The sequence below is a fragment of the Cajanus cajan genome, chromosome 6 (genome assembly GCF_000230855.2).
Source record: "Cajanus cajan strain Asha chromosome 6, NIPB_CcT2T_4, whole genome shotgun sequence".
Lineage (NCBI taxonomy): Eukaryota > Viridiplantae > Streptophyta > Magnoliopsida > Fabales > Fabaceae > Cajanus > Cajanus cajan.
Window position 1 is genome coordinate 57786452 of NC_138522.1, and position 26691 is coordinate 57813142.

A 26691-nucleotide genomic window follows, 5' to 3' on the forward strand; every position below is an offset into this window, starting at 1 on the left:
TGTTGTAAAACAAGTAATCAATAAAAATTAACGTATCGGTATATCACACACGGTTACTAATTAGTCAACCGTAAAAAGGCCTAAAAATGTGTGCATGATCTCGATCAATTAGTACAAAATATGTATTTAAGTTTTTAATTTATAAAAAAAATTAATAATACTTAATTATATGTTATGTAAAAATTAATTAGAGATTACGTAATTTATTACTATCTAATAATTTTCTTTAAAAAAATAAAAAATAAATAAAAAATAAATAAAAAAAAGGCCGTAGGCAAAGAAAAATAATTAAAAAAAAATACTAACATCTGAAGTCTAAACATCGACTAACGGAATATCCAAAAAGAAGAAATAGGAGAGATTCTATTTGTACAAGATTTGTTTTTTCTCCAAGTGGTATCTGCCACAAAGTTTGTGACTCTGAATACGTAGTTCCACTTTCAGCTTCATCTCATAAAGTACGTGTTACGTGAAGGCATGGCAGGGGTGATTTCCCATTGCCAAACACGCTACGGTCTCTTTCACCTTTTCAATTCTAAATTTCATCTCTACCAAACACACCCTTACTCGTTATATATTTCTCACCTCACGTCTTTATTCCCGTAACTCTTTTTTCTTTTTTACTTATTTTTATTTACTCTGTTTCTTCTTCTTCTTTTTTTGTCTTCTTATCATTAAACACACCCACACCGTACACGTTAGAAATCAACCAGTCATAGAATAGAATTGAGAAAATTAAGAAAAAACCAGCTTTGTCTTTTATGAGTATAGGTTTTGTTTGTATTATCAGACTTTATTTAAAACATGAATTCACTTTTGCTGAATCACGTACTGTACTTTTATATGACCCAAGAAAGTATCATTTTAGAAAGTAACTTGTAACTAAGATCAATAACTTACTTGTAACTTACTATCATTTTATAAAGTATTAAGAAAATCAGCAAGGGCCAAGGAATATTATAAGAATAATAAGTGACATTATTGGCAATACTGACTGCACCTCCATTGGTCAATTTTCTGTCGATCTGAGTGCAGACCATTTGCTTTACATGATATTTATATGATCAAACAAATGGTTTGTGCTTCTTTAGGAAGACATTATTTTGTCATTCATACATGGATGGCGGAGGCAGACATGTCAAAACTAGCAGAGAGAGAATTCTTATATTCCATTGGAGCGATTGGCATACTCTTGAACTAATGCCCCAAACAGAGATTGTCTCTGAAGCAAGTTGGAAGGCTTATCAAACTCTTTCGCTCGCCCTAATACAAAGACAACAAGAACATATTTAAGATAAGAGGATCATTTAGTGAGCAATGCAATAATGCAATGCAAAGATGATATCATACCTGCATCTACAACTAAAACTTTGTCACAGTCCATAACTGTGGGTATTCTGTGAGCAATACTGATGATGGTACATGCTGCAAAGTCCTCTCTAATGATATTCTGAATCACGCCATCCGTTTGAGAATCAACAGAAGCAGTTGCCTCATCCATGAACAAGAGCCGGCTTCTCTTTAGTATAACTCGCCCAAGACAAAGCAACTGTCTCTGCCCCACACTCCAGTTCTCTCCGTTATCAGCCACTGAAAAGTTCAAACAATTTTCCCATTAGTAAATTGATGAAACGGAAGCAGCTCAAAGAAACATGGTAAAAGTCTCTACCTAAAGAGTCAAGTTTTTCAGGCTTGGCAGCAACAACCTCTTTTAGTTGACAGCGTTCCAAGCTCTACACAATAAAAAGTTATTATTAGACCAATGCTTTGAAAATGCTCATGATGCAGGTAAATGCATTTCAATTGGCACATGTGTTGAAAAGTCCAAATTGGCAGCTGAAAGCAGAAATCAATTTTGGCAGAAATCAAACTTTGAAAAGTCAAAATTGGAGGCTTGGCAGAATGCAAAATCAAATTTGGCAGGCAGACCACCGAATTCCAAATTGGAGGCACCGAATTTGGAGCGTTCACACTGCAATCGTTCCTTGTAAATAGCAAGCCACTCCGTTCATTTTATGAATCCAACGAAAGCATAAACACATAAGAAAATTGAGAAAGAGAGAAGCTCTTAATTTTTCTGGGTGTAGTTGGGTCGTGGGTTGTGAGTGGTTGTGAGTATTTCGAGAGATTGTGAGTGTTTTGTAAACACTGTTTATATTTCCCTTTTCAGTAAAATATCTGCAGCAGCCCGGAGACGTAGGCAGTATTGGCCGAACTCCGTTATCAATATTGTGTGTGCTATTAGTCCACAATTATTTTTGCTCCATTATCAAATCTGAAGTTACGGGAAAGATCAGCGTAATTTTTCCTAACAACTGGTATCAGAGCCGGTTGTTTCTGCTAAACTCTGGCGAGAGTACTATTCATATGAATAGTATTTTACTATTCACGTGAATAGTGAATAGTGTAAATTGGTCAGCGTTACCAATTTGTTGGCAGAAGCGATCCGAGAAGTCAGATTTGAGTGGGAGCAATGGCGGTAGATGAAGGAAAGGTGAAAATTGAAAAGTTCGATGGTGCGGACTTTAGCTTTTGGAAGATGCAGATCGAAGATTACCTGTACCAGAAAAAGCTACATCAACCTCTCGAAGGAAAGAAACCAGAGGGCATGAAGGATGATGAATGGTTCCTTCTTGATAGACAAGCCCTTGGAGTTATCCGCTTGACATTATCTCGTAATGTTGCTTTCAACATTGCAAAGGAAAAGACCACAGTGGGTCTTATGACGGCTCTTTCCAGTATGTATGAAAAGCCGTCAGCCTCAAACAAAGTTCATTTGATGAGGCGGTTGTTTAACTTGCGGATGGCGGAAGGCGCATCAGTAGCGCAACACTTAAATGAACTCAGTACAGTCACAACCCAGTTGAGTTCAGTTGGAATTGAATTTGACGATGAAGTACGAGCATTGATACTTTTGTCTTCTCTACCAGAAAGTTGGAATGCTACTGTCACAGCTGTGAGTAGCTCATCGGGAAGCAATAAGTTGAAATCAGATGATGTTCGTGATCTGGTTCTTAGTGAAGAGATCCGACGGAGAGAGTCGGGTGAATCCTCAACCTCTTCAGTATTACATACAGAGTCAAGAGGGAGGGCTCCAACTAGAGGAAATGGACGTGGAAAATCAAGAGATAATAGGTCCAAATCCAGAAATCATCGTAGTTCTAACAACTCAAAAACTATCAAGTGTTGGAACTGTGGGCAGACCGGGCACTACAAAAATCAGTGCAAAAATGCACCGAAGAATCAGGAGGCGAAAGCAGAGGCAAATATTGCTTCTACCTCAGGAAGAGATGATGCATTAATATGCTCTTTGGAGAGCAAGGAGGAGTCTTGGGTGTTAGACTCTGGAGCATCTTTCCACGCTACTTCGCAGAGAGAATTCTTCGAGAATTATGTTCCCGGAAACCTTGGTAAAGTCTACCTTGGTAATGAACAATCTTGTGAGATTGTTGGTAAAGGTGTAGTGAAGATTAAGCTAAAAGGGTCTGAATGGGAATTAAAGAATGTCAGACATATTCCCGACCTGACGAAGAATTTAATCTCAGTAGGCCAGTTGGCCAGTGAAGGCTACACAACGACCTTCCATGGTGATGATTGGAAGATTTCCAAGGGTGCAATGACGATTGCTCGTGGTAAAAAGAGTGGTACTCTTTACAAAACAGCAGGAGCGTGTCATTTAATTGCAGTTGCAGCAAATGACAATCCCAATCTATGGCACCAGAGACTTGGCCATATGAGTGAGAAAGGGATGAAGATTATGCACTCGAAGGGAAAATTACCAGGTCTTCAGTCAGTGGAAATTGACATGTGTGAAGACTGTATACTTGGAAAGCAGAAAAGAGTCAGCTTTCAGACAAGTGGAAGAACCCCAAAGAAGGAGAAACTCGAGCTTGTTCACTCCGATGTGTGGGGTCCAACGACTATCTCATCTATTAGTGGGAAGCAATACTTCGTGACTTTTATTGATGATCACTCTCGGAAAGTATGGGTATACTTTCTAAAACATAAGTCAGATGTATTTGAGGCTTTCAAGATATAGAAAGCCATGGTTGAAAATGAGACAGGATTGAAGATTAAAAAGCTCAGAACCGACAATGGTGGTGAATATGAAGACACCAGATTCAAGAAGTTCTGCTATGAGCACGGAATCAGAATGGAAAGAACCGTGCCTGGTACACCGCAACACAATGGTGTAGCTGAGCGGATGAACCGAACGTTGACTGAGAGAGCCAGAAGCTTGCGTATGCAGTCAGGCTTACCAAAACAGTTTTGGGCAGAAGCAGTCAACACAGCAGCATACTTGATCAACCGAGGTCCATCGGTACCATTGGAGTATAGAATACCAGAAGAGGTATGGAGCGGAAAGGAGGTAAAACTCACACATCTTAAAGTTTTCGGTTGCGTAGCATATGTGCACATCAGTGATCAAGGCAGAAATAAGCTTGATCCCAAATCGAAGAAGTGCACTCTCATCGGTTATGGTGAAGATGAGTTTGGCTATCGCCTATGGGAAGATGAAAACAGAAAGATGATCCGCAGCAGAGATGTTATCTTCAATGAGAGAGTGATGTACAAGGACAGACATAACACTGATGCCAGTAACTCAGAAGAGAGTAGGCCAGTGTATGCAGAGGTGGATGATGTCCCAGAAAGTCCTATAGTTGAAACTCCTCAGCTAGAGGAATCAACGGAACAAAGTTGTGAACAACAATCTGACACACCAGAGTCTTCAACTTCAGCTCCTGTGAGGAGATCATCCCGGCCTCATGTACCTAACAGGAGATATATGAACTATATGTTGCTGACTGATGGAGGTGAGCCTGAAGATTATGATGAAGCATGTCAGGCCACAGATGCCAGCAAGTGGGAGCATGCCATGAAGGACGAAATGAAGTCTTTGATCTCAAATCAGACGTGGGAACTAGCTGAGTTACCCAGAGATAAGAAAGCACTTCACAACAAATGGGTGTATCGAGTAAAAGAGGAGCATGATGGCTCCAAAAGATACAAAGCTCGATTAGTAGTCAAAGGATTCCAGCAAAAGGAAGGAGTTGACTATACAGAGATTTATTCTCCAGTTGTGAAGCTCAATACAATCAGAACAGTGTTGAGCATTGTTGCTAGTGAAGAGCTCTACCTAGAGCAGTTAGATGTGAAGACTGCATTTCTTCATGGAGATCTAGATGAGGAGATATACATGCACCAACCAGAAGGCTTCTCAGAGAAAGGAAAAGAGAATATGGTGTGCAGGTTGAAGAAGAGCTTGTATGGTCTGAAACAAGCTCCAAGACAGTGGTACAAGAAGTTTGATGGCTTCATGCACAAAGAAGGCTTCCATAAGTGCAATGCTGACCATTGTTGCTACTTCAAGAGATATAAGTCCAGTTATATCATTCTGCTACTTTATGTTGATGATATGTTAGTAGCTGGTTTAGATATGAATGAGATAAGAAGCTTGAAGCAGCGATTGTCAAGAGAATTTGACATGAAGGACTTAGGTCCTGCAAAGAAGATTCTTGGAATGCAAATCACGAGAGATAAGCAAAGAGGGATTTTGCAGTTATCTCAAGCAGAGTACATCAACCGTGTTTTGCAAAGATTTAACATGGGCGACGCCAAGCCAGTTAGTACACCTTTGGCTAGTCATTTTCGCCTATCCAAGGATCAGTCTCCTCAGACGGAGGAAGAAAGATATTTTATGGCTAAAGTTCCATATGCTTCAGCCATTGGAAGTTTGATGTACGCAATGGTCTGTACAAGGCCAGACATTGGCCATGCAGTGGGAGTTGTTAGCAGGTTTATGTCGAATCCAGGAAAAGCTCATTGGGAAGCAGTTAAATGGATTTTGAGGTATCTACGAGGCACCACAGAAAGATGTTTGCACTTTGGTAAAGGCAAAATAAAGGTGCAAGGATATGTAGATGCAGACTATGGAGGTGAAGTCGATCACCGAAGAAGTACCACCGGTTACATTTTTACTGTTGGTACTACAGCTGTTAGTTGGATGTCGCAGGTACAGAAAATTGTCGCTTTATCCACTACAGAAGCTGAGTACGTAGCAGTGACAGAAGCCAGTAAAGAATTGATATGGCTTCAGGGTTTGTTAACAGAGCTGGGATTCATCCAAGAGAAGAGTGTTTTGCATAGTGATAGTCAGAGTGCAATACATCTGGCAAAGAATTCAGCATTTCATTCTAGGACAAAACACATCGATATCCGTTATCACTTTATCAGATCTCTGCTAGAGGATGAGGTGTTAACATTGAAGAAGATCTTAGGAAGCAGGAACCCAGCAGACATGTTGACAAAGGTGGTGACCATTGACAAACTGAAGTTGTGCTCAACTTCAGTTGGCCTGCTAGAGTAACAGACCAGGAAAGGCTGCTGTATTGATTAAAGTGTGAAGACAGATTGAAATCAGTCTTCAAGTGGGAGATTGTTGAAAAGTCCAAATTGGCAGCTGAAAGCAGAAATCAATTTTGGCAGAAATCAAACTTTGAAAAGTCAAAATTGGAGGCTTGGCAGAATGCAAAATCAAATTTGGCAGGCAGACCACCGAATTCCAAATTGGAGGCACCGAATTTGGAGCGTTCACACTGCAATCGTTCCTTATAAATAGCAAGCCACTCCGTTCATTTTATGAATCCAACGAAAGCATAAACACATAAGAAAATTGAGAAAGAGAGAAGCTCTTAATTTTTCTGGGTGTAGTTGGGTCGTGGGTTGTGAGTGGTTGTGAGTATTTCGAGAGATTGTGAGTGTTTTGTAAACACTGTTTATATTTCCCTTTTCAGTAAAATATCTGCAGCAGCCCGGAGACGTAGGCAGTATTGGCCGAACTCCGTTATCAATATTGTGTGTGCTATTAGTCCACAATTATTTTTGCTCCATTATCAAATCTGAAGTTACGGGAAAGATCAGCGTAATTTTTCCTAACAACATGCATTACTTACCTTCCATATTTCATCATCTGTGTACTGTCCAATTGGATCAACGTTGCTTCTGACAGTTCCTTCAAAAAGAACGGGTTCCTGAGGAATGATACCAAACCGTGATCTAAGATCATGCAGCCCCAAAACGGATATGTCAATACCATCAATGATTATTTTGCCTCCTGAAGGTTCCACCAGCCTAAAGAATACTTGAACTAAAGTTGATTTTCCGCTTCCAGTTCGACCAACAACACCAACCTTTTCACCTCCACTAATGCTTAAACTAATGCCTTTAAGAACCAGGGGAGTGTTTGGACGATACCTGACCTGTTCACCAGAACCTCAACTCATCATAACTATTTTGCTCAACGAAAACTAATAATAGAAAACTCAACATTGGGAAATAGTGCAAGCTTAATGTCTTGAACCAATAGAAATCAATGAATTATTTAACAAATACAAACTTCAATAGTTTCTTAGTTACGGCCGGTGATTTTCTTCTATCATAATTGAATATTTACTTTGATAATATGTGTAAATGTATATTAATGAAATCTAAATGCAAGTACATATTACTAAGGTAAGTCTCCAATTTTGATCAGAAAACAACACTAATTACGTCTAAAAAAATGTACCTAAATCTTGTTCATACATAAAGGACATGACTTTTAACAAGTATTATAAGCATGTTTGAATATAAGTGTAGAAGAGTTTTTATTCCAAAAATAAAAAGTCTTTTAAAATAGAAAAACTCTCTGAAAACTCTTTTAAGTTTATATCCAAATTGGTTCTATATTCAAAAAGGCAAGAATACTAAGGGTATGAAAATGTAGAATAATCACTTTCATATTTGTTCATACTCAGGTTACCTGCAAGCCTTTGATATCTACATTGCCTTGACCTGGCCAATTTGAAGGAGGCAGACGATCCTTGATATTCCACGCTGGTTCCGATGGAATATCTGTGAACTGCTTTATCCTCTCAACAGACACCATTTTGTTTTCGATAATACAGCTCATGTATACAGACCAGAACAAGACAGCGTTTAAGGACATCCCATAAGAGAGAGTTAAGCCAACATTTTCTACATCAAGCAGAACAACTTAATCAGTTTATTATATTAATAAAATTGACAGCGACATAAATATCACAGGTTTACAAAATAAGCTACTCAACATTATCCAAGATAAAATATACAACGTACGTAAGACTGCAAGATACTATAATTTTAACTGATTTCTACACAGACACACAGGAATAAGAAATGAGTAATTTGAGGAACTATTATTATAATGACAATGGGTAACTAATTTATAAACAGACAATAGACAGACAAGTATAGAATTCGTTTCGTGTCAGTTTACCAGGCTTTATGATATTGCTGGGTAAGATGATCATGAACATGGCAGAAATGCAAAAGACAAAGCTTCCAAGCAATTCTAAGCGTACTCCCAACCATTCGTTAGAACTGTAGTTGTGGAAATCCATTCGCAAATTAGCATTCACCCGTTTGAGATTTTCTTCACAAAATTTATTTTGATTTTTGAATGCACGGATTGTCATGACCCCTGCAATGCTTTCAGAGAAGTAATGAATAACTGGTGCTTTGGTAATTGAATCCATGCGAGTTAACTCCCGAGATGATGCAAGATAGTAACCCTGAAAACACAGAAATCGTTAACATAAAGTATATAAGAAATATTCAATTGCAAACAAATTACATTCTGACTAGTGACTAATATGTCAACGTGAATATGGTGGTTACATTCGAATTTCCATTTATTCGTGTTACTAGATGAAACAAATCTTCGATTTTACACATTGGCAATCAAAGAAATTAGAAAACCAATGCACTTGACAATCAGGGTAATAACATCCATACCCGGTACCATATATTCAACCAAAGAAGAGGAATTATCAAAAACACTGTTGGCCAAGAATTTTGACAGGTGATGATGAAGATGCTGAGCACTGTAATGTACATAGCCATAACAACTCCCGTGAACAAGGGGAGAAGGACATCAACATTGGTCTGATCAGTGGATGCCTGTACAAGTTAAAAAAAAAAAAAAAATAGTCAATAACATAAGTGTGTGATTAACATATGAAATATAAAAGAGTATTTCAATAAGGATTAAATTCTGACATATAATGAACGTTCAACACAGCATACTGCGTTAAGTCCTTACCCTACTTAGAATTCTCCCGGATGGCGTAGTGTCAAAGAAAGACATGGGTGCATGCAAGATGCTACGAAGAATTTGTGTGAATAAAGTTTGTGCTGTCTTTAGCCCCCAGAGTGTAAACAAGTATGTTCTTGCCGATACCAAAATAATTGAAACAACAGCAATAATTGCATAGATGGACATGAACAAAGAAGGGTTAAATATTTTAGCACGTTCTTCTGAGGTTTCATATGCCAGCCAATAATCACTCGCCATCAAGGATGCTTGCCATAACATTGAAAGAACTAATACTAGTGTAACGCCCCACCACCCAAAAGCCTCAGTGAGGTAGAGTTTGTAGATATCTAAGCTCACTTTGCCGGTTTCTTTCCCCTCTTCTTTGATGAGTTTAGAACTTTTCTTGCTAGACTCAGGTTGATCAAGAGAATTGCTTTCACCATTGGCTACCTTGAGTTCAGAAGCTGCTTCTGGAGATTTCGTTGGTACGTTCAAATTTTCACCAGGTATGACCCCACCCTGCTCTACCAGTTCCATGGAGGTCTCGTGTGCAACTACCAGAGCTTTAAAATCCATTCCAGAATCTAATATATCATTGTACTTCCCTGATTGAACTATCACACCGTCCCTCATCACCTTTAGCAAGCAAATACAGAAGTGTTTGAATTAATCTCCGAATCAAATTGAAGATTAAAACAGATGAAGGATGATAATATGAGAAAAAAGACTTACTAATATGCGATCCACGTTATGTAGGAAATCTACTTGGTGTGTTACAAGAATAGTGGTCTTGTCTTTTAGAGCTCCCCTCACACATTCCTGCATGAAAGTCATAAGACAAACATTAAATATCATAATGACATTATCACAAAAACACTTGAGAGTCTTGACAAAGTTTTGAACTTAAACCTCTTCAATTAGTAACCTATCAAACTTAATTATATGTTATTTCTTAATGTAACAATTCAATATAGATTACTTAAAATTTTCAAGCAACAAACTAGCAAAAGCCTGATTCTATTCAGCAATATACGAATGAGTAAAATTGTACTTAAAAACATAACCAACTTGAGAATAACCACCTTAAATATTTCAGAGCCAGTATGAGCATCAACAGCACTGAAGACATCATCAAGAAGATATATATCACAGTCTTGATAAACGGCCCTGGCAAGTTGTATACGCTGCTTCTGGCCTCCACTCATGTTGATACCACGCTCTCCAATTTCTGTCTGGTCCCCATAATCCATCAGTTCCAAATCTCTCTCCAAACAACAAACTTTGATAACTTCATTGTACCACTGCCTGTTCATCGGTAAACCAAAGAGAATGTTTTCTTCAATGGTCCCATTCTGAATCCATGATGTTTGAGCAACATAGGCAACACTCCCACTAACCCGAACCTGTCACATAAATATATTATCATTAGAATCAGAGTCAACTATAAACATCCTCAAGTAAAAAAAAATAGTTCTAATATTGAACCAGAAATCGTACCTTTCCAGAAACCTTACGCATCTCTCCAAGAATTGATGCTAGAAGAGATGACTTTCCAGACCCTACAGTCCCAACGATTGCTGTGAGCTCCCCCTTTTTGATCTCCAAGTTAATATTTTTCAAGTCCTTTAGCAAGCTATCGTCATCCCAACTAAAAGTCCCATCTATGATTTCCACTGCTGTTTGTCCACCACAGCCTTCCACTCTCTCAACTGAATCATTCAACAATTCCCTGCTCAACATGAACTTATCTAACCTCTCCAGTGATATCATTGCTTGGGAAAGAGATATCATAGACTGTGGGAATGTCCTAATAGGCTCCTGCAACAGCTTGAACACAGTTGTAGCGGTGAAGACCGTGGCTGCATCAAGTTTAACTCCAAGCAACATAGCCGTACCAAACGTGATAGTTGAAATCATCAACGGCGTGCTCCACATCACAACAATAGTGCTACTAATTGAGAACATCAACTTTGAGAGCCACCCATACTCCGTGGTACGGAAATCCAAAATTCTCTGGTTAAAATGATCCTCCCAGGCCTGAAACTTGATCACACGCATATAATTAAGCATTTCATTCACACCCTTCATTCTTGAGTCACGGTTCGTCATCACATTGAATTGGAATGTGTTGTTCCTTCGATTACCAATCAGGGAATACACAAAAACACAAACAAGACCAAAAAAAGCCGTGATTACTGAGGCACCTAAGCATTTATAAAGTATAACCAAGCCAATACCAACTTGAATCGGCATCATCCATATGGCATGTAACTGAAGCATCATGTCAGAGAGTTGCTGAGTATCAACAGCCATGTAATTCACAATGGTCCCAACCCCATGATCCTGCCGAGCAGAGAACGATAGCTTTAACCCCTTTCTATACAGAGAAGGGATAAGAGTGGACCGTATAAGCATCCCAAGCTTCTGAGCATTGAAGTTGAAATGATGTGTTGCCATGACTTCAATGAACTTAGCAACGAGAAGAATCAAGACGAGGTAGTATCCTTCATACGGAGAGCTTCTCTTCCCTGAAGTGAAATCAACGAAACTTTGTATGAGAACTGGTCCCACAAACATGACACACATCCTAATAATTGCAAGGAACGCAGTGAAGGCTAACTCCTTCCAAAAGCACCGAAGCAAAGTGACTCTAACCGGATGCTTCGAATTCTCGTTTGATTTAGGCCATTTTGATTCAAAAACAGATGACATCCTCTCAGCTCTATGCTCAGGAGAAAGCGTTGGAATCTCATCAATCTTCAACGCCGACTTGTACCCTTTACGCAACAAGGGGTTTATCCAAATCCAAAATGCCTTGGATAACACAGAAGCTGAAGCATAACCAGTAACCTCGGATTTTCCCTCGTACAACTTCGTTTCCTCGTCAACAAGTGGTCTTGTTTCCTCCGACAAAACAACGCCGGTGGCTCCCTTAACCGCCACAAAAAACAGAAACAACGACAGAGGGAGTGAAACAAAAGAGACCCCATCGTCCACCTTGAAGCCTTTAGTTTCATCCACGTCCACGGAGACCAAACGAATAACAGCAGAAACGGCAAAGAATAAAATGACAAAGAAATTGACAATCCAATAAACTCGAACCGATCGAGGGTGTGTAACTGCTTCAAATCTTTTCTCGTGAATGATTAACACTGCAAGCACGGCATGTGTTATGGCCTGGACCAACCAAAACACCTCATCAACTTGCTTCCATTGCACCTCGGAGGAGGAGGTTCTAAAGGCAAAAACACAAGCAACAGTGTATAGTACAGTCAAAACAACCGCCGCAGTTAAAGTAAGCTTAAACCTTATAGTTGTTGAGAAAATGGGTGGGCTTTTTCTGATGAGTGGTCTGTGTAGTTGGGTGTGAGAAGCGTCATTGGAGGTGAACCTCTTCCATAGCTTGGTGACAGCAAACACCAAGAGAAACAAGAGGAGCACGACATCAACGAAGGATAATATCGCTCTCTGAGGACATGGTGAGAGGAAGATAAATCCCAACCATTGAAGCAGAGTTGAGAGAAACGTGTCCCCTGAGTTTTGTTTCTCAGGGAATGCACATGAGAGGGATGTGAAGGACATGTTTGTGCTCCCTGGAGAAACTGCACCTTCAACCATGCTCTCACTCACCAAACTCAAGGTCTCTGCTACTTCTTCATGCACCTCTCAGAATCACCAGTGTTATTTTAACATTAATGCTAGATGCTGTACATGTACCAAAACATTATGCACCAATTTGAACCCGTACATGGGAATAAGTTTTTTTTGGTTAATCAACAAATTAAATGATTAAAATTTCAATTATTAATTACTTGTTAGTAGTTATCAAACACTGCATGCAAGTGAATTAATCTTAATGAAAGGTATGGAGTTTGAGTCTCCTATTCAGCTAGTTTTTTTTATAATTTTATTATTCATTCATGTAACGTATTAATTTATCATCTTCGCTCATAAGTAATTTTTATAATTATATTTTTTTATCTACAAGACTCTAAACAATGAGTTAAATATTTAAAAATAAAATTTGTTATTCATAATAATATTTAATTCGTGTAAGATTTATTTAACTTGCGTCGGGTGAAATATCTTAGATTATACCAAAAATAGAAAAAGGAAAAAAGTGTGACAAAATTGTAGTAGTGATCTTGAGAGTGAAGAGAGGTCACAGCTCACATGGGAGTGAGAAGAAAAGGTTTGAAGTCCTGATAAGGAAAAAAGAGTGATGTGATGTTATTAGGGTGTAGCGAAAAGTTGTATCTTGAACTTGGAATATCCTTTTTGAGAACAACACTCCTTTTGCCAACACGTGAAAGCAAAATCTAAATTAATTAGTGTGAGCAAATTTGGAAAGGTGCAGAACAAAACTGAAACGGTGTTCCTTCGCGTTGCTCAGCGGGCTACGTAAGTAAGTTCACGGACTACCTTAAAATGACTGGTACCTTTGTAGACAAAATTAGTCATCCTGTCTCTCTTTTCTTTTTACAGACAACCAATTACCTTTCCTCATTTATGCTTTGTATGCATATGGAGAGAAAAAGAAAGGGAAATAAATTAATAACATAATTGATTTAATATAAAATAAAATAAAATCTGTAATTATTTGATAAAATCAAGTTAGGAAAGAATATTGTGAGTTTTTTATAAACACTATTATATATGATTAATTGCATAATTTATTATCATTGAAACATAGTTGAATATGATAGGTTTCTAATAAACACATGACATATAATAGTGACCACTATATTAACTTAATAATTTTACATATTATTTCCTAAATTTCACAAGAATTTCTTCAATTAAGAAAGAATAAAAAATAATGTTAGACATGCTTTTAATTTCTCGCAATTTTTCTTAAATACCCTTCACTGAACATAGGTGTTTTTTTAATCCACTCTAATCATTTCCTCCGTGTTAAATCACCCCATCAAATAGAGGTATAAAGTTAGGATTAAACTTTCCGTCTATAAATATTATAAAATATGTAATATTTTTTCATAATAATTTTTAGAACAACAATAAAGGGATAATAATAACAAAATACTATGATAAGTATATATAAACGTTTACTCTTGAATATATGATTATATGTATAAAAAAATTATTTATTAAAAGGTTAATTTTTTAAATAAATTTCAATATATCCAGAATTAATCATTTACTCTTGACTAGGAATAGTCTGAATTCCAAATTAAAAACTGATGAGAAATTTGAACATTTATTTGAGTATGTATATGCTTTTGTATACGTAAACTTTTTTATAATATTTATATTGAAGATGAATTTTAATTAATTGACCTCAAGAAAAATTAAACTGACAACGCAAAACTTTTTAGATTTTAATACAAAAAAAAAAATTGTTATTAAAAAGTGTTACAGTAATTGCGGGTGAAAATTGAAGCAGGAGAGAATCTGAATTCACTGGCATTTCTTTTTTAACAAAAATTATTAATTGCGTTTATATTAATATTTCATTTATTAATATAATGAATTTTCTAATTCTTTAAATACTATGATTTACAAGATATTCATTTTTTCTAATTTTAGAGATATATAAATATTTATTTAACAAAATAAATGAAAAAATCGGGAAATATATGACAAAATAGGGATAAATAAATAAATGATAACTTTAAAAAATCGATCACTAAATTGTTATCCTAAAAAGTTTAAGTTTAAAGAAAAGATATTTAAAATATAAATAAAGTCTCAAATCATTAGAATATGAAAATAAATATAGGTTTATAGTTACAACAAAGTCTCTATTGATATAAGATCGTTTGAGTGATTACCAAAATTAAATTGATGAGAATTTAAATTTAAAGTAAATAATATTATACTAACTAACATAAAGATATGTGTGTGAAACTCAAGTATAATAATAATTACTTATATTTTAAAGAATCTCTCATGAAATTAACAAGAGTAAATAATTATTTCTTTAAATATTAAATTAAATAGAAATTAAAGGAGGAAATTTTGATAATTAATTGTGAAAATAAAAATATTTTAAAATTACTTAATTTAGACAAAGTTTAATTTCTAAGCAAAATTCTTCTTGAGATATATGATTAAGATTTTGAATTTTCAATATTAATAGTTCAAAAATAATAATTTTGGCAATTGATAATGTTTAATAATTTTAAATTATTTTTAAATAATTAAGAACTTAAAAATATAAATATCAATAATTTTTACATAAAACATGGATAAAATAATATATATAAAAAAGAAGAGAAAAATGGAGAGAGGAAATAGAAAGAAAGGAAACTTTGTGTAAGTGGAAGAAAAAAAACTCTCAATTGAAATCAATCAAAATTTGACATATTCGTTATATATAAAAAATCCCGATAATTCTGATTGAAAACCCCAATAATTATTTATATTATTGAAAAATTCTGTTAGTTGATAGCAGAAAATCAACTTGTGAGGTAGAAATTGTCTCTTCTTATATGTTATATTTTAATAAATAAATGTGAAATTTTTAACAAAAATTATCATAAAAAAATAATTAATAGATAATTATCAAATGGGGACTTGTGAATAATTTAAATGATTATACTTATACCCAATAATAAACGAGGTTAGGGTGAATATTAAGGTATTTGATTTGCATGTAACTTTTGATTAATTTTCTCATTGACAACTAATATATTTATTATGTAGTAAAAATGGAAGAAAACATAGAATATACTAAAAAATATCAAAATCATTTTATAAAAATATAAAATATATGATTACTAATTACGTTTCTTAATTTGTATAACACAAAATTAAATGACTATTAAGATTTAAGAACAGCGATAATAATACATGAAATTAATGAAATATAACCCTCATGATTCTTATTAGTTTTTGTTCTTAATTAAGACTTGTGATGCAATTAATGTATCAAAGATATACTCTTCTTGATGCACATGGTGATAGATACTCCTTCCGATTTACTATGCAGTTTTAGAAACTAGAAAATGTTAAAAAATAATGATGTTTTCATTTTTTAATGTAATATTAATTATTATTATTATTATTATTATATATATATAACATGAAAGGGTGTGTGGAAGGAAGAGTGAAAATTATAAATTTATCATGATGTGTGAAAGTTACATTTCTAGATCAAACAAGTGGTGAAGGCAGATATGTTATATTCCATTGGAGCGGTTGGCATACTCTTGAACTAATGCCCCAAACAGAGATTGCCTCTGGAGCAAGTTGGAAGGCTTATCAAACTCTTTCGCTCGCCCTAATACAAAGACAACAAGAACATATTTAAGATAAGAGGATCATTTAGTGAGCAATGCAATAATGCAATGCAAAGATGATATCATACCTGCATCTACAACTAAAACTCTGTCACAGTCCATAACTGTGGGTATTCTGTGAGCAATGCTGATGATGGTACATGCTGCAAAGTCCTCTCTAATGATCTTCTGAATCACACCATCCGTTTGAGAATCAACAGAAGCAGTTGCCTCATCCATGAACAAGAGACGGCTTCGCTTAAGCATAACCCTCCCTAGACAAAGTAACTGTCTCTGCCCTACACTCCAGTTCTCTCCATTATCCACCACTGAGAAAAAAGTTCAAACAACATTCCCTTTAGTAAAATATCAAACCGAAGCAGCTCAATCAAAAGCATGTTTGGAAACAAGTTAAAAGCTCTTTAAAGAGCTTTTCTACTAGTTTTAACAGAAAAACTCTAAAAAGTACTTTTAAGCTTATATATCCCAATAGACTCGAAATATGTTAAAAGTCTCTACCTAAAGAGTCAAGTTTTTCAGGCTTAGCAGCAACAACCTCTTTTAGTCGACAGCGTTCCAAGCTCTACACAATAAAAAAGCTATTATGAGACCAATGCATTGAAAATGATAATGATGCAGGTAAATACATTTCAATTGGCACATGCATTACCTTCCATATTTGATCATCTGTGTACTGTCCAATTGGATCAATGTTGCTTCTGACAGTTCCTTCAAAAAGGACTGGCTCTTGAGGAATGATACCAAACCGTGATCTAAGATCATGAAGCCCCAAGAGGGATATGTCAATACTATCAATTACTATTTTCCCTCCTGAAGGTTCCACCAGCCTAAAGAATACTTGAATCAAAGTTGACTTTCCGCTCCCAGTTCGACCAACAACACCAACCTTTTCACCTCCACTAATGCTTAAACTAATGCCTTTAAGAACCAGAGGAGTGTTTGGACGATATCTGACCTGTTCACCAGAAGTTCAAGTCATCATAACTGTGTTGCTCAAAACAAATATCAATATTGGGAAATAGTGCCAAGGATAGTAACTTAAACCAATAAACATAAATAAATTATTTTGCAAATAGGTTGGTAACTTTCGACAATTATCGTATAATCAAATTGTTTAACTCAAGTTACCTTCAAGTCTTTGATATCTACATTGCCTTGACCAGGCCAAATTGAAGGAGGCAGATGATCCTTGATTTTCCATTCTGGTTCCGATGGAATATTTGTGAACTGCTTTATCCTCTCAACAGACACCATCTTGTTTTCGATGAAACAGCTCAAGTATACAGCAAAGAACAAGACACTATTTAAGGACAACCCATAAGAGAGAGATAAACCAACATTTTCTACATAAAGCAGAACAATCCAGTCAGTTTATTATGTAAATACACGCAAGAGAATAATTGACAGCGACATGAATATCACATGTTTACAAAATGAGTTACTCAACATAATCCAGGGTAAAATATATATTACACAATGCAAGACTGCAAGGTATTATTGTAGTGAAAATGTGTAACTAATTTATAAACAGACAATAGACACGGCAGTTTAGAATTCCTTCAGTGTCAGTTTACCTGGCTTTATGATACTGCTGGGTAAGATGATCATGAACAAGGCAGAAACGCAAAAGACAAAGCTTCCAAGCAATTCTAAGCGTACTCCCAACCACACATTACAACTATAGTTGTGGAAATCCATACGCAAATTAGCATTCACCCGTTTGAGATTTTCTTCGCAAAATTTCTTTTGCTTTCTGAATGCGCGGATTGTCATGACTCCCGCAATGCTTTCAGAGAAGTGATGAATAACTGGTGCTTTGGTAATTGAATCCAACCGAGTTAACTCACGAGATGATGCAAGATAGTAACCCTGAAAACACAGAAACCGTTAACATAAAGTATATTAGATATGTTAAATTGAGAACAAATTACATTCTGACTATTGACTAATATGAATTTTATCTGTCAAACAAGTGAGTACAGTGGTTATTGTTCACCGCATTATGAAACACAGGCATTCGAATTAATTCCATATTAGAACCAAAAACTCTCTAAATAACTTCATCACATCAGAAGTTGTATTGTATAAATTAATTGATTCATGTTAGTAACAAATTTTCGGGTTTTACATATTAGCAACCAAAGAAAGGCAAAACATTTGACAAGCAGGGCATTCACATTCATACCCGGTACCATATATTCAACCAAACAAGAGGAATTATCAAAAGCACTGTTGGCCAAGCATTTTGACAGGTGATGATTAAGGTGCTGAGCACTGTAATGTACATGGCAATAACAATTCCCGTGAACAAGGGGAGGAGGACATCAACATTGGTCTGATCAGTGGATGCCTGTAAAAGTTAAAAAATAAAAATAAGTCATTACAAGTGCGTGATGTACATATGAAATATGAAATCAAAGTTTATATCAATAAAGATTAGATTCTTCTATTTAAAGAATTAATGAAGCATAGTTGGGCACTAAAGTTCTTACCCTACTTAGAATTCTCCCAGATGGCGTAGTGTCAAAGAAAGACATGGGTGCATGCAAGATGCTACGAAGAATTTGTGTGAAGAAAAGTTGTGCAGTCTTTAGCCCCAAGAGTGTAAAGAAGTAGGATCTTATCACTACCAAAATAACCGAAATGGCAGTAATAATTGCATAGATGGACAAGAACAGAGAAGGGTTAAACACTTCAGCACGTTCTTCTGAGGTTTCATATGCCAGCCAATAATCACTTGCCATCATAGACGCTTGCCATAACAAAGAAAGAACCAATACAATTGTAATACCCCACCACCCAAAAGCCTCAGTGCAGTATAGTTTATACACATGTAAGCTCACTTTGCCGGTTTCTCTCTCCTCTTCTTTGATAAGTTTAGAACTTTTCTTACTAGACTCAAGCGGGTCAACAGAATTGCTTTCACCATCGGTTCCCTCATAATTAGAAGCTGCCTCTGGAGCTTTCATTGGTTTGCTCAAATTTTCACCAGGTATGACCACACCCTGCTCTACTAGTTCCATGGAGGTCTCATGTGCAGTTACTAGGGCTTTAAAATCCATTCCAGAATCTAATATATCATTGTATTTCCCTGATTCGACTATCATACCGTCCCTCGTCACCTTTAGCAAGCACATAAAAAAGTACTTGGATTACTCTCAGAATCAAATTGAAGATTAAACAGATGAAGGATAACAGCGTGAGAAAGAGAGACTTACTAATATAAGATCCACATTATGTAGGAAATCAACTTGGTGTGTTACAAGAACAGTGGTCTTGCCCTTTAGAGCTCCCCTCACGCATTCCTGTATAAAAGGCATACGACAAACATTAGAAAATTCATAAATTTTTAGTAAATGGCAGAATATCTCGACTTTGTTTACGATGTCAAATAAATTGCATCATGACAAAAACACTGAAGAGTCTTGACAAGGTTTTGAGCTTAAACCTCTTGAATTAGCAACCAATCAAACTGAATTACATATCATTTCTCAATGTTACAATTCAATAAAGAATCTATGAATTCAAACTAGCACATGCGTGATACCGTTTAGAAATATACGAATGAATAAAATTATATTTAAAACACTTCAACATTAAGAATGACCTTAAATATTTCAGAGCCAGTATGAGCATCAACAGCACTGAAGACATCATCAAGAAGATATATATCACAGTCCTGATATACCGCCCTGGCAAGTTGTATACGCTGCTTCTGACCTCCACTCAGGTTGATACCACGCTCTCCAATTTCTGTCTGATCCCCATAATCCATCATTTCCAAATCTTTCTCCAAACAACACACCCTGATAGCTTCATTGTACCTCTGTCTGTCCATTGGTAAACCAAAGAGAATATTTTCTTCAATAGTCCCATTCTGAATCCAAGATGTTTGTGCAACATAGGCAACACTCCCACAAACCCGTACCTGTTACAAAAATATATAGTTATAATCAGACTCAACTGCGAACATTCTTAAATAAAAAATAATTCTCAATTCTAAACCCAAAATTATACCTTTCCAGAGATCTTGCGCATCTCTCCAAGAATTGACGCAAGAAGAGAGGACTTTCCTGACCCTACAGTCCCAACAATTGCTGTAAGCTCCCCCTTTTTGATCTCCAAATTAATATTTTTCAAGTCCTGCTGTGTGTTATCATCATCCCAACTAAAAGTCCCATCAATAATTTCCACAGCTGTTTGTGCACCACACCCTTCCTCTCTCTCAACTGAATCATTCGACAATTCCCTGCTCAACATGAACCTATCTAACCTCTCCAGTGATATCATTGCCTGTGAAAGAGATATCATAGACTGTGGGAAGGTCCTAATAGGCTCCTGCAAGATCTTGAACACAGATGTAGTGGTGAAGACCGTGGCTGCATCAAGTTTAACTCCCAGCAAAACAGCCGTACCAAACGTGAGAGTTGATACCAACAACGGCGTGCTCCACATCACCACAATATTGCCGCAAATTGAGAACATCAACTTGGAGAGCCACCCATACTCCTTCTCGCGGAAACCCATAATCCTCTGGTTGAAATGTTCCTCCCAGGCCTGAAACTTGATCACGCGCATGTAATTAAGCATCTCATTCACAGCTTTCATTCTCGAGTCACGGTTCTTCATCACATTATACTGGAAGGTGTTGTTCATACGAGTGCCAATCACAGCAAACACAAAAACACCAAGAAGACCAAGAAAAGCAGTGACCACCGAGGCACCTAGAGAATTGTAAAGCAGAAGTAAGCCAATACTAACTTGAAGTGGCATCATCCACACAGAATGTAACTGAAGCATCATGTCAGAGAGTTGCTGAGTATCAACAGCCATGTAATTCACAATGGTTCCAACTCCGTGATCTTGCCGAGCAGTGAACGACAGCATTAATCCCTTTCTATACAAAGAAGGGACGAGAGTGCAGCGTATAAGCGTCCCAAGCTTCTGAGCGTTGAAGTTGAAATGATGAGTACTCAAGATTTCAACGAACTTAGCAACGAGAAGAATCAAGACGAGGTAGTATCCTTCATATGGAGAGCTTCTCTTCCCTGAAGTGAAATCAACGAAGCTTTGTATGAGAAGCGGCCCCACAAACATGACACTCAGCCTTATAAATCCAAGGAATGCAATGAAGGCTAACTCCTTCCAAAAGCATCGAAGCAAGGTGATTCTAACCGGATGCTTCGACCTCTCGTTTGGCTTAGGCCATTTTGATTCAAAAATGGATGACATCCTCTCAGTTCTATGCTCGGGAGAAAGCGTTGGAATCTCATCAATCTTTAATGCAGATTTGTACCCTTTACGCAACAAGGGGTTTATCCAAATCCAAAATGCCTTGGAAAATAGAGAAGCTGAAGCAAAGCCAGTAACCTCAGATTTTCCCTCGTCAACAAGTGGTTCTGTTTCTTCTGTCCACAAAACAACGCCTGTGGATCCCTTAACCGCCATAAAAAACAGAAACAACGACAGAGGAAGCGAAACAAAAGAGACCACATCGTCCACCTTGAAGCCTTTGGTTTCATCCACGTCGACTGAGACCAAACGAATAACCGCCGAAACGGTAAAGAATAAAATGACAAAGAAATTGACAATCCAATAAACTCGAACCGATAGAGGGTGTGTAACGGCTTCAAATCTTTTCTCGTGGATGATTAACACTGCAAGCACCGCATGTGTTATGGCCTGGACCAACCAACACACCTCATCAACTTGCTTCCATGGCCCCTTGGAGGAGCTTCTGAATGCAAAAACGCAAGCAACAGTGTATAGTATAGTCAAAACAACTGTTACAGATAAGGTTAGCTTAAACTGGATAGTTGTAGAGAAAATGGATCTGTTGTTTCTGATGAGCGGTTTGTTGAGATCGATGTGGGACCCTCCGTCGGAGGTGAACCTTTTCCAAAGCTTGGTAGCAGAGAACACAGAGAGAAACAAGAGAAGTACGACATCAACGAAGGTCAACATCGCTCTCTGAGGACAAGGTGAGAGGAAAATAAATCCAAGCCATTGAAGCAGAGTTGAGAGAAACTTGTCCCCTGAGGTTTGTTTCTCAGGGAATGCACACGAGAAGGATGCGAAGGACATGTTTGTGCACCCTTGGGAAACTTCACCTTCAACTTTGCTCTCACAAACTCTACCTCTCTGCTACCTACTTCATGCACTTCTTCTACTATGTTGCTTTATGCTCTATTCTAATGGAAAAATAAATATTTCCAAATGTTCATATCTTTGCGGTTTAATTATGGCCTCAACTAAGTTCGGTGTACACCAAACTCTATTTAATGATGGAGTGACAGAATGGTAAAAACAAAAATGGAAGAGACGAGAGAAATTGTACATACACTAGTGGTACTGGCACGTAGTTGAGGCCTTCGTGGCCTCACCTAGTTAATAGTGTTTACAATTTCTCTTCTCACTCTTTTCCTATGACATTAGGTGATGACGAGTCAACACACCTTTCTTAACTAAAATTTATTAAAAGTAATAAAGTAATAAAATATTCATTAAATAAAAAGGAGATTTATTAAAAAAAACATTCTGATTTTTAATAAATTTTAAATAATTAAAGAAAGTGTATTGAAAAAATATATATTTAAGAGAATTTATACTTAGTTTAATGATAATAATTTCAACTAATACACAAATATATAATACTTCTAGTTTTAAAAATGTTGGAAATACTTTAAGTAAAATTTTATTTGAACAATTATATATAAATAATGCATAGTAAAATAATAAAATATTAATTAAAGTTATTGTATATTGTTCAAAAATATTTTTCAAGAAAGAAAAAAAATTAGACATAATTCAATAATATAAAACAAAATATAAAGATGACACAACTAATTAAGTTCATTCACTCTCATTAATTAGGACGTGAGATCGGATTCAACTTTTTTTATATAGATTCCTTTCATGTGGATTTGTGCTGAGAATATAATTATATACTACCATAATCTAATATTTTTCATCCAAAATATTATATCCATGAAGTCAAAATTTTATTGATTTAAGTAAATTTTGACTTAAATTCTTTTTGAAATGTTTATTTCAAGGTATGATATTACATTCTTAATTAAGAACCACATTTTTTTGAAACATTGTTATTAAGAATGTCATTCTTGGAAATATTTAAAAATGTGTTTGACAAAATTTCAACATTTCTAAAAATATTTTAAAATTTTTAATTAATTAAAATAAAATAAAAAAATAAATAAAAGAGTTAAAGAAGTTAGTTAAAATATAACTTCTAATTTTTATAAAAATACAATTTTCTTATTCTCTACCATGAGAGTAAAAATAAAATAAACCATGTCGTAAATTATAACTACTTTCCCACACATAAATAATATTCTTATATAATTTTTTAAAACTCCAAACAAACAAACATTAAAAAAAAAATTACATCTCAAACTTATATTCTCGAAAATAAAGTAAAACAAATACTTAAAAGTGTTGAGTTCCGAGTAAAAAAATGTAGGTGGAATAGAAAATATTAAAATAATCAAGTCATCTTGTAAAATTTAGTACTCCCTTTCAATTATAATTTTTTATGTTTTAAAAAAAATTAATGTTTTACATATTTTAAGTTATATTAATCATATTTTTAATGTATATTCTTATTTGACAAATAACATTTATACTTCATAATCATAGTTATTCCTACTCTACACATTTTAAAATATTAAATGAGGTAAACTTAACATATTAGTAGTAAATATTTCTTAGAAGTTACTCCTCGTGAATCTATATATAAGCTATAAGCAAAAAATATTTAAATTTTTTGAACTCAAGTATAAATAAATTTCAATCAAATCAACTTTATTTAATATTTTCAACACAAAAATACCCCTAAAACAATAAATAAGAATATTATATATAGTAAATGTGATTAAAAACATTTTAATAAATATAGTGTCTAATACTGTAAAATTTAATTATGTTTGTTGACTTTATTGATTTAATTATTATTATGATTAGTTGTTTAATTATCGTAAAAATTCTAAGGATTTATGAATTCTCATGAATTTTATTGTGTAGGAATCGTTTTAAGTTAAGGTTAAGTTGACCAGTTGGGGATATTATATAAGATTTTTATTGAGATGTGAATTTCATAAATTCATTTTTTAAGAAGAGCTAAAGAGAATAACTATGGAGCCAGAAAAATTCCTTTTTCATCTAAGTCCCCAAAGAGTATTAGGAGTCTTTTCTTGAGTGAAGTCGAATAGCTATGTAGAGATTTAAAGCTTCTCGAGTTGAGAATCAGAGGGTGGACATTATTGTGCATAATTGCTTAGAGAATCTAGGTTCTTCATCTTTCCTTCTTCCTTCTTTTGTTTTTCTTGTGATTGAGGTAAGGAAAACTTATAACTTCTTTTGTTTTTCTTGTGATTGAGGTAAGGAAAACTTATAATTGATGGTTGTTGAGTTGGTTTTGCTGACTTTTGTACAAATGAATCTCTTAATGGCTATTTTGATTGAATTCAAGATTTAGAGTTGCTCATTTTGTGGTTTGTTTCATTTGGACATTTTGGAATAAAATTTACAATTTGAAATGGATAATGGTTAATGGTTGCATGTTAATTTTGATGCTAAAATTGAGTTGTTTGAGTTATATATTTGTGTTGTTATGCTTTGCATGTTAGTAATTTGTTGAGTTGTGGATTGAGCAAAAATACGATTTTGGCAAGTGCAAAAAAATCACTATCATGTTGGGTGCAACTTCATGGTGTCAAGTGTGATGCAGGTCAAAGGTTCTTTGGCTCACTAACGTTAAACGAATGATTGGTAGTATTGAGTGTGAGTTTGAGGAGAGTTTCTTAACTTAGTCACACCAAACGTAGGTTGAGGGGTGTGGGGCGTAATGACATTGAGTCCCAATTTGAGTGGTGTCAAGCGTGATCAAAGTAGTAACTCTCTGCCTAAATGATGTTGGACATAAGTTGAATGATACTATGTGTGAGTCAAGTAGAGGTTTTTCACTTAAACAAGGCTAGACGTAGAATTAGTTATGCTAGGCGTGATTGTCATAAGGGCTCTCTCTACCTAATCCACATCAGGCGTAGGTGGAATGGTATCAAGCATAGGTGAGTTAGAGCCTTTTTACCTTGATGATGTCGGGTGCAAGGAAAATGGCATCGGACGTGGGTTACCAAATGAAAATGCGTTGTTTATTTAATTAAATGTTGAATATGTGTGTAATAAATTAAAATCCTCACATGAACCATGTTGTTATGAGATTCTAATTAATTATGTATTGATCTATGATGATATATGATATTTTTGAGTTGTTTAAGTTGCAAGTTAATTATGAAAGCAAGTTGAACAATAATAACATTGTATAAAGTGTAATGTTGAAAGTAGTTGTGTTGTGATTGCTTGAAACATGTAATTGAGTTGTGTTGATTAACTTAAGATTAAAAAAGAAATGTTGTTTTAAGAAGATAAATATCTCATTGTGAGAATGTGGTGTTGTGATACTATACAAGCCCAGTTGTACTAAGTTACATAGGTTTGGTTATATATGTTAAGATCGTGACAAGTTAACATCCAAGTTGTCTTATTCCTAAAATGATTACTATACTTTTTTAGCTTAATTAGTAAAATCCGAAAAATCATGTGTTATGGATTGTTATCCAAAATTGTTGATCTAACCAATCCAAAAAGATCGCGTTATTAAATAGGTTTAGTAGGGTCAAACCATTTAAATCATTCACTTATATTGCAAAAGATCTTTTGGTTGAAATGTGCAACGATGCATCATGTAGTTGTGTTGATATGATGTGAAGATAATGTTTGTTGAAAGTTGTCATGTGTTGATATGTTGTAAAGTTGTGCTATAAATAGTGTTGTGAACTATTGTGTTGATTACATGTGTGTTGTTGAATGAGCCTGTATGTTGATCACATGTCGTGTTGAATAATTGTAAGTGTAGGTGATATGTTGAAGTGGTCGTATATTTTGTTTAACACTTCTATACTATATTGTTTCTTTTAAATATTGACTTACTGTTGCATTTTTCTTGTAGTTGAATTGTAATAATCATACTTGTTATGTAAGTAGTACAGGAACTGGCTAGAAGTTGTACACATCTTATGAGCCATGCTAGAAAATGACTTGGTTGTTTTGGAATTTGGATCCTCTCTTACAATTTTCTCTTTCCAGCCTCTCTCTAGCAACATTAATAATCATTGGATATATCTAATGGCTCAAATTTAATCTTATAATTAATATAATTTCTTAAATAATTTTTATAAGATTAAATTTGAGCCATTAGATATATCCAATGGTTATTAGTATTGTTGGAGATAAGTT

At 35.3% G+C, this 26691-nt stretch overlaps 2 protein-coding genes across 3 annotated transcripts; both read right to left on the minus strand.

Moving 5' to 3' along the window:
* Positions 1-955: 955 nt before the first annotated feature.
* LOC109812219 (ABC transporter C family member 14) lies at positions 956-12929 on the minus strand. Of its 2 annotated transcripts, XM_020376138.3 has the most exons (11): positions 10613-12916; positions 10198-10518; positions 9848-9934; positions 9122-9751; positions 8815-8979; positions 8297-8591; positions 7802-8016; positions 6954-7259; positions 1670-1733; positions 1351-1590; positions 956-1263 (listed from the first exon to the last, which is right to left on the minus strand). In XM_020376138.3, exons 1-11 carry the CDS (start codon positions 12731-12733, stop codon positions 1163-1165), a joined length of 4545 nt encoding a protein of 1514 aa, XP_020231727.1. In that variant the 5' UTR covers positions 12734-12916; the 3' UTR covers positions 956-1162. The 2 variants fall into 2 exon arrangements, with proteins under 2 accessions (XP_020231727.1, XP_020231728.1); XM_020376139.3 differs by lacking the exon at positions 6954-7259 and having other exon boundaries at positions 10613-12929.
* A 3244-nt stretch (positions 12930-16173) lies between these two features.
* Positions 16174-22699, minus strand: ABCC4 (multidrug resistance-associated protein 4). Its single transcript, XM_020376140.3, has 11 exons — positions 20395-22699; positions 19985-20305; positions 19596-19682; positions 18870-19499; positions 18563-18727; positions 17952-18246; positions 17506-17720; positions 17027-17332; positions 16876-16939; positions 16446-16685; positions 16174-16358 (listed from the first exon to the last, which is right to left on the minus strand). The coding sequence occupies exons 1-11, from the start codon at positions 22459-22461 to the stop codon at positions 16258-16260; spliced, it is 4491 nt and encodes a 1496-aa protein (XP_020231729.1). The 5' UTR covers positions 22462-22699; the 3' UTR covers positions 16174-16257.
* Positions 22700-26691: the final 3992 nt, after the last annotated feature.